The sequence below is a fragment of the Syngnathus typhle genome, linkage group LG9 (genome assembly GCF_033458585.1).
Source record: "Syngnathus typhle isolate RoL2023-S1 ecotype Sweden linkage group LG9, RoL_Styp_1.0, whole genome shotgun sequence".
Taxonomy (NCBI): Eukaryota; Metazoa; Chordata; class Actinopteri; order Syngnathiformes; family Syngnathidae; genus Syngnathus; species Syngnathus typhle.
In genome coordinates, this window is record NC_083746.1 from 8,431,350 (window position 1) to 8,440,040 (window position 8,691).

General features: G+C 41.4%; 1 protein-coding gene across 2 annotated transcripts; it reads left to right on the plus strand.

The window, feature by feature from the left end:
• Positions 1-1,113: 1,113 nt before the first annotated feature.
• On the plus strand, positions 1,114-8,012 carry spopla (speckle type BTB/POZ protein like a). Of its 2 annotated transcripts, none has more exons than XM_061287323.1 (12): positions 1,114-1,306; positions 2,348-2,431; positions 3,072-3,185; positions 3,287-3,408; positions 3,744-3,895; positions 3,983-4,110; positions 4,206-4,383; positions 4,917-4,972; positions 5,047-5,169; positions 5,530-5,672; positions 5,788-5,841; positions 6,616-8,012. In XM_061287323.1, the coding sequence occupies exons 3-12, from the start codon at positions 3,108-3,110 to the stop codon at positions 6,758-6,760; spliced, it is 1,179 nt and encodes a 392-aa protein (XP_061143307.1). In that variant the 5' UTR covers positions 1,114-1,306; positions 2,348-2,431; positions 3,072-3,107; the 3' UTR covers positions 6,761-8,012. The 2 variants fall into 2 exon arrangements, with proteins under 2 accessions (XP_061143307.1, XP_061143308.1); XM_061287324.1 differs by lacking the exon at positions 1,114-1,306 and adding an exon at positions 1,404-1,568.
• The last annotated feature ends 679 nt before the right edge of the window (positions 8,013-8,691 follow it).

The following is an 8,691-nucleotide window of genomic DNA, read 5'->3' on the forward strand; positions in this document are numbered from 1 at the left end:
ATACTTGACAAAAGGCGAGATTGTGCCGCAGACAACATTTGGCGGATTTAAAAATCAATATTTATCTAATAACATGACAAAAACACAAAGCATTTAATTATAAATACTCCATACTCACCAGAGTTGTTGATTATTGAATGTACGGTATTATTGTGTGACAGTTCTTTTGCTAGTCGAATCGCTCTGACCAAAAATGTTGACATGATTGGGGTCCCCTCTGAGACAAATTGGATAAATAATCTGTTCAAGGGATAATCCCATTGCTACAGTGTTGCCTTGAAATACAAGTAATTGGACTTACTAGTTTTTATGCTAGGTAGTTTAATGGTAACACACTAAAATTTTGATTGTTTATTTTGCATGGTGTGGCTGAAGTGAAATATCTAGTCTGCAAAGTGCATTGACCTCAGTTAGTATCCCAAAATCTTTTTACATTTTTCACTATTTACTAAAAAATGTCTTGATTGATTGATTTGATGCATAAGTGGGTCAGAAATGACCCAGTGAGGTTGTTTTTATGAAATATCATCATAATTAAAAGACAGTCAGTGTTACTTGATACTGAATAATATTAATAATATTCCAAAAGTTTTCATTCAGCCTCAACCTTCACAAGCAATTCCCCCCCAAAAAAAACATTCTCGAGTTATATGTTAATAAAATATTGTGGTGCAGTTTTATACCCATGCTCAGTAACTCAAAGAAAACACTAGAAATGTAATGCATCAAAATATGTGCTTTTAAAAAAGTGTGGGTTAGTATCAGTAGAACTTAGACCGTGCAGGATGCTAAGAAATGTCGGGAACTTTTCAGATGGTAATTGCACTTGATTCTTTGTACTAGTCATGAGGTTTTGACGTGAAACAACCCTTTGATGACGACGTGGACAACGAGTCTTAAGAGAGAAACAACCTGGTCCTGGAGAAAAACTTAGATCAGCACCTTTCACGAGCTCGCCGAGGTATAGAACCGTCCTCATGCTGGGCAAAATGTGATTTTTTTGCAAATAGCTTATGATGATGTAATGAATTAATTTTAAATTAATAATAATCAAAATGTTACGCGTATGTTGACGTTTGTCGGCTTCGAAAATTGCGCGTGCGCAGTAGACGCCGCCTAGCGTGCTAAAATAGCAACCAAATCAGCTAGAGACAGTACGCTTAGCTAGCTCAGATATAAATTAGACAAAGAAACCTTGTGAAGAGTCTCACTGAAAAAGAGTCCAAAGTAACGGATGGTGACAGGAGCGCCCGTGACACTAAGCGACGTACCTTACTCGATACATACGGAAGTATGAAATTGAAAGGTACGCCGTCACGATGAATTTTCCAACTTTTTTGGCAGGCGCTGTACATATTAGCTCAGGCTAGCCGCTAGTTAGCCGACGTTGTTTTCTCACCAGCATATTGCATCGAAACGTGAAGGCTTACGTTAGCTTGGTCGGCTAGCATTCTGTCAAATGAGCTGCAAAGGCCCTTTGTTTTATACTATGTCAAGATAATCTGAGTTCGTTTAATACTTGATTCATTTGTTGGATTGCTCCACGACAGCGACATCGATATACACGCGTATGTGTTAACACGAAGACAAATACGTTCTTAATGTTTGTGTCAAGCTAGCTGATTGTTGTTAGCAGCATTTGCGGTCAAAAGCTAACGAGAAAGCAACGCTACTCTTGCTAGCGAGAATTTAAAATGCTAGTTTGGATTAAGTACGATCGCGCTAGTTTGTAGACTTTCTTGTCTTGATGTGAGTTGATGGAAATAACTTTCTTTTTTTGTTTGTTTGTTTTTTGGGAAATTGCCGTCGTGTTAAATGGGGCGTTAATGATGGTTAATACGCGAGACAACATTGATCGAAAACGCTGTTGACAATCTGATGTAGTGTGTCACTGAAGTGATGTTAAAAGAATTTCAATTAACCCTCCAGTATCAAGAATGTTTCATGGAGTTTCTGTTCTTTTAATTGGGCAAAATGTCTTGATTTTAGGTAAACAAGCTAAGTGGCAGTTGCATCATTGTCGTTTGAATGGCAATGCAGCCAGAATCTAAATTGTGCTTACTCTGATTGAAACATTTCCAGATGAATGTTTTGCTATTCATTCAATATGGTCTGCTTCAACAGCATTAAATACAAATAAATGACTCAATAATTATAATGCAAGGTATTCACAGCCCAAACTAACTACGCATAAATTAATGATAATTGCTGATTTTACAACATTTATTTTAGTAATTCTTCTTTTATGAGTAGTGAAACTTCACTCAGACACATGTACTAGTAATGTGAAAGCTCTAATTTGAGACATTAGGTGATTTCCAAGACCTTTGCTCTGTTTTCCTTGTAGGCTGAAACATGAAGATAGGACCATGAAGTATCCTGTGAAAAACTAGACGTGGACCACCTTTTATTTACTTAAAACTGCTCAGAGGTGAGACTTAAGTTCACATTTGTAAATTCTACTATGTTGCTGCTACATTGTGTGTCTGTTTGTAAAATTGACCACAAATTCTAACCAAAGTTTGGAGGTACTAGCAGAGTTGCATTTGCATTCAGCGGTGTCGGCTCACGTAACCACTACATTGGATTGTCTCCTGGTAGCAAAGCCAGACAACCTGTTAGATCAGTCCTGCGAGGGAGATTAGGGTATAATAACTCTAACATTCACAAATATACCCCTGAACAAACAATCCTTCTTTGGTCATATGCTCTTGTTAACTGTAGCATTGACTGCACAGAGCAGAGTCAGGCAATCCATTTCACATTTGCAATTGTTGTCAAGTGCCACAGCAACATGCTCCGAGGTGTGTTCCTGCCAAAACAGTGATATATTTACAAGTTGGAAAGGTTTGACTCGAGTTATGCCCTTAAATATTTTGGCAAGGTTGCCTTGTCTTGCCTGTACAACCCTATAATAAAAAAGCATGAGAGAGCTCAGTACAGTCTGAACTGACTGAGCATTTGTGATTGTTGACTGGAATTTTGCCTCAGTGTTTTTGTTTTTTTTTTTTTTTTTTTTTTTGGTGAGGTGAAATTGAATTTCTGCCCAAATATTTTTTTGCACCGTCTAGTGCTTTAGAGAAACGAGTGCTACCTCCAAAGTGGTGATGTCACGGGTCCCCACCCCCCCTCCTCCTGGGGAGATGTCAAGTGGACCTGTGGCAGAAAGCTGGTGTTACACACAGGTTGGAAGCAATCAGCACTTGGCTTCGCTTCTCTTCACAGAAGCACATCATCATGTTCCGTCATACTAAAAACGCTTCATGTTTCTTCTTTTGGCGCCAAGGTCAAGGTTGTCAAATTTTCCTACATGTGGACCATAAACAACTTTAGCTTTTGCAGAGAAGAAATGGGGGAGGTGCTGAAGAGTTCAACCTTCTCCTCGGGCCCTAACGACAAGATGAAGTGGTCCGTGACTCATTTCTGCTTATATATTATATAAAAGTAATATTAGAACCTCTAAGAAAGGGGTGTTATTTATTATTGTGATTTATTTATTTATTTATTTCCCTCAATATAAACATTGCAGTCTCTTTTATGTGTTCCCCCCAAAAATTGCAAAGCGTGGTACAAAAGCATAGTAAATAGTCAGCATGCCTTTTGTAGTTGCATGATAATTGGTCGGTGTGTCATAAGCGGGAGGCTCATCCCCGAAGGCCTGACACGATTGTTTGGGCAAAATTAGTTGCCAGCGTGTCACTTCCTTTTTGAACACTCCTGATGGCTTTCTGCCTCCTTGACAGGTGTCTGCGAGTCAATCCAAAGGGACTCGATGATGAAAGCAAAGATTATCTGTCATTGTATTTACTTCTCGTTAGTTGTCCAAAAAGTGAAGTCAGAGCAAAGTTTAAGTTTTCTTTGCTGAATGCTAAACGAGAGGAGACAAAAGCGATGGGTAAGGGACATCATCATCATGCACTTGTGCCGCTCCGGTTTGAAAAAATCCGAAAGCCATATTTGTTTTGTTTTTTTGTTGTTGCAGAAAGCCAAAGAGCCTACAGGTTTGTCCAAGGCAAAGACTGGGGCTTTAAAAAGTTCATCAGGAGAGATTTCCTCCTCGATGAAGCCAACGGACTTCTGCCTGATGACAAACTTACGCTTTTCTGTGAGGTAATTGCTCAACTTGTACCGTTCCTCTGCAACTAGGCAAAAGTTCTCCTCTCCAACGGTGCGACCAACAATGCATTGTTGTGTCGTCTGAGCAGGTCAGCGTTGTCCAGGACTCTGTGAACGTTTCTGGTCATTCCAACATGAACATGCTGAAGGTACCTGAGTGTCAGCTGTCTGATGACTTGGGTAACCTTTGGGAGTGTTCACGCTTCACCGACTGCAGCCTCTACGTGGGAGGCCAGGAGTTCAAAGCCCACAAATCCATCCTGGCAGGTATGAAGGACTCGAGTGGGTGCTTTGCAACGCTTTGGCCCAAACCGTTTTATAACTTGCTTGTTATGAAGTTGCCATTAGGAATGTGGCGGGGTTCTAATGTAATTGCAATACCTTGACATGAAGATGCTTCCTGCCTGCAAATCCATTAGGGAGGCGTGATTTATCTTGCCTTGTAAATGTTGCTCTGAGGGCATTTAACAAGCGCCCATGACAGAGAAGTGCTGAAAATGGCCTTTGTGAGACCTGTGGCCTCCCTCACAGAGCCATAAGCACCTTGAAAGGCTACCGGGGGGGTCGGAAACTCCTGGCTGGTCTGAAGCAGCCAAAAGCTGCTAATCCATCCAACTACCCTGCTTGACCCGAGCGAGACTGAAAGCCTTGCTGACTATTTGAGCACTGTGTCTGCTGGGGTAAAAGTGGACCACGCAGCACAAATTGTGATTCAACACGTTGACAAGTGCTGTACACCGCTGAAGAAGGTTTTTGTTGACTGCGTTTATATTTATCACTCTTGGATCTGTTTCTCATAGCAAGGTCGCCTGTCTTCAACGCGATGTTTGAGCATGAGATGGAAGAGAGTAAAAAGGTACAAAGTGACTCAGTACTAACTTTATTTAGAATGTTATTTTTATTTTGTCTAATTTTTACCCCTCCTCCTAGAACCGTGTCGATATAAGCGACGTGGACCCTGACGTCTTCAAGGAAATGATGGGCTTCATCTACACAGGGAAGGCCCCAAACCTGGAGAAGATGGCAGACAACCTGCTGGCAGCTGCAGACAAAGTAAGCACAAAAATAATTTACTCTTGCAAACCTGCATGTTGGAAACTGTCATAAATCAGTGTTATTTTTATTCTCTTTTTTTTTTGTGTTACTCCTGTATTAATAATCTCTTTCCAAATAGTGGTGAGCAATATGAATGTTGTTTAAGGCTTCATGTCTCAATACTTTTGTGTAGATTGTGTACTTCCGCTTTAGCACTGAGCTAAAGTTAACTTTAACTTTTTTTTCCTTCCTCACCATTATTTTAGTCAGTCTGCTGTAATCACTGGATAGGATGTTATTTCACCTGTGTGCTATGGTTTGACGTTATTAGACAATAGAGCGGGTAGCTAAGCGTTTGCTCTCTCTGTGCATTTCCAGTACGCTCTGGAGCGTCTAAAAGTCATGTGTGAAGAGGCCCTGTGCAACAGCCTCTCGGTGGAGAATGTGGCCGACAACCTCATCCTCGCAGACTTGCACAGTGCCGAGCAGCTCAAAGCACAAGCCATAGATTTTATCAACAGGCAAGTATCTCTGTAGAAGAAGGGGGAGGCGGGGAGAAAACCTCCCGTGATGAATTTCTGCTGCCATTTCTGTTTACCATCCCAGAATGCTTACCTTTTTATCTCCTTGCCATAGGTGCAGTGTCCTCAGACAGCTGGGCTGTAAAGATGGAAAGAACTGGAATAGCAAGTATGTAATTAGCTGATATGTGACACAAGATGAATAACGCACGCTTATCTGGGTCCCTCGCAGATGCATTAGAATTCATTGTTTTAGCCCTGGCGGGACGGCACACTATTTGCCTTTTCACTTTGAGGCGTCGTATCATTAATAGACTTGTACCTGGAGAAACTCCGCAAATGAAGCCCTTTTCTCCCATTTTGTTAGCCGAGGGTGGTCGCCAAGTTTGCTTCGCCAATGAATATTCTTGTGCTTTCATGGCACCTTGAAGCTGGGCTCCATTTCATGCGCCTACATCTCACTGGGGTGGTTGTGTAATGTGCTTTAACAAGCCTGGAATAATCGGCAAGCTGTCATGGTGTGATTGTGACTGGTTGGATGTCTTGAAAAATGGAATGTGAACATTTTCTCAGCTCATCAGTACGGCACTGATAGTAGTAGTTCTTTGCAGAGGATCAAGAATATATTACGGAGTACTGGTATGTTGTCTACGTGTTGCTGCACCATTTGTGTTCAGTCTTTTGTTGTGGCAACGCAGATGCGATTTAGTGTTGAAATTAAGATAACAGACTGTTTTTTTAAAATACATTGAATTTTTTTATATATCAACTGGGAGTAGCATTAAATAGCCTGAAGTTGAGTTTGAGAATGAAAAGGAAAAGAAAAATCATATTAACTTAATTTTCATGTCAAGTCCCAAGCCACTTACTTGCTTCGGCATGTCATTTCTGTTCATTGATTTTTAATGTCTGTGCATTAAGCTGATTGTGTTTGTGCTCGCAGCCACGCTACAGACATAATGGAGACCGCCGGCTGGAAGTCAATGATCCAGTCACACCCTCACTTGGTGGCCGAGGCCTTCCGTGCCCTGGCCTCGGCGCAGTGCCCGCCCTTCGGTCCTCCCCGGAAGCGTCTAAAACAGTCGTGACGGACCGGGACTCCCTGGCTCTGCAGAAGAAAAGACTAGTTAGGATGCCACTCTCTCTCTTTTTTTTTTTTTTTTTTTTTTTTTTTTTTAATTCCACCAAAACTGAACACACTTGAATGGAGAAGAGTGGCCTTTTCTCACCATGGATGTGGGGGAGGCTGGCACAATGGACTTGGGGGACGGGGGTCTGAAGAAAAGAAAAAAAAGAGACTGTCTCGTCTTGTTTTACTGCCCTGAATGACTTGTGTTCAGGGTGGGTAGCAAGTCAAGCTGTCTGACACTGTGTTTTTTTTTTTCTTTTCCTGTAATTCTTCAAAATGGCCTTAATATATCTGCCATTACTCTGGAGTTGCTTCGGAGTTCATTTTGTCTATTTTACTCTGTGCCTGCCTTGTCACAAAGACCAGGCCTTCCTCCAGGTTGCACTAGTTCCCGTCAATAGTTGTTTTCATATAGCGTTCGATAGGAACGTAACAAAAGGTTGAACTAAATGGGAAATATTATATATTTGTAATGTTTAGCCCGTTTTGTGACCAGACATTAAAGAGCATGAACACTTTCAGTGCAAGGTCAGTTCTTAACACTTTTTAAAAGATGTGTATGCCCCATATTGATGGCACCATTTCTATGTAAATGACAGCTGGAAGCATCTTCAGAAGACCATTGTATGGGGTCTGTTGTGTTGCGTCTGTGTGGGGACTATAAAACATGTATGTATTGACATGTATTTAACCAGGCTCCACTCTAAACGACATATTCCGCTCATGTCTGTGAACCAGCTTCAATTCAATTGGAACAACACGACTTTAGTATTGCCAACTTGCAAATATGTATTCTCATGATATTGTGGTTTAGTCAAAAGTGGAAAGACTAATGCATGGTCATGTTATTGTTGAGGAAAGTGTCTAAGAACGTTTTTTTTTTTTTTTTTTAAATTGTTTTCTGACATTGGTGCAGAATTAAAAGAATTGACTATGTACAAAACAAACCGGTCGTCTTAACATGCTTGGAAGACGTGCAGGATGCTGCGCATCACTTCTGCCGGCAATGTCATTGTTCAGAATGAGAGCTTGTCCTTTTTGGTTGGGCGCATCGTAGCGTGGACGTGACACAAACACCAGGGGTGTTTGTACAGTAAGTGGGCAGCATCATTCTGTGTCATGTCAACACGTTGAAATGTATGTTGGGAAGCAGCGGAATTGAAATTGTCCGCAGGACTGGCTGCGTTAAGCAATTAAAACATTTTTCAACACTAGTGTCAATTTTTTTCTCTTTAAATTCAGATGGTCATGTTTTTTCCCCACACTGCTGATGACTAGTTCTTGTTTTTAAGGTGACCAAAGCGAGCGAGAGCCCCATGACGTGAAGGCTAACGAAGTATTCAAAGTGGGTTGAATGGCGACAGAGACGTGCACCTGCTGGCCTGGCCCTACATCCTTTCATCATCCTTTTTTTGGCTCAGTCGAAAATGTCTGCAAAGGCTTTGCAAAACCTTTCAAAAGTGGTGCGTTTAAGATTATTGTAATGCCGGTACAATACAACACTAAATTAATACTGCATTTTTCTTAGATGCATTTGTGCTTTCATGAATTAATGTAGCTTGTCAATTCAAATTCTAGCACTGATGCAGGCACATTTTTGTTAGTGTTATTTTTATGGAGTCAAACTTAAAATTAGTCTTCACATTGGTAATGGTATCCCCGTCCGAAGTGTGAGTGATAGAAAGATGCGGCCACGTCGGTCAGGGCGACCTGGGATTGTGTTGATGGTGCAGGAGAGGATACCTGGCCCTGATCAGATAAGAGTAATGGAAGCCAATGAAAAGAAGCCTGTCGCTTGCGGCCCCAGCAGAATGGATGTGCTCCCTGAGGTGTACCTCTAGTATCACACGCGCCTGCGGACACAGATGTATTGGCTATTAAGAGGCCTCA

Excerpts from the sequence above, each read along its gene's own strand:
- spopla (XM_061287323.1), top strand. The coding sequence starts at position 3,108 with ATGTCACGGGTCCCCACCCCCCCTCCTCCTGGGGAGATGTCAAGTGGA. Across the intron at positions 4,973-5,046 it reads AGATGGAAGAGAGTAAAAAG|AACCGTGTCGATATAAGCGA; the intron begins GTACAAAGTGAC and ends CCCTCCTCCTAG. Across the intron at positions 5,170-5,529 it reads TGCTGGCAGCTGCAGACAAA|TACGCTCTGGAGCGTCTAAA; the intron begins GTAAGCACAAAA and ends GTGCATTTCCAG.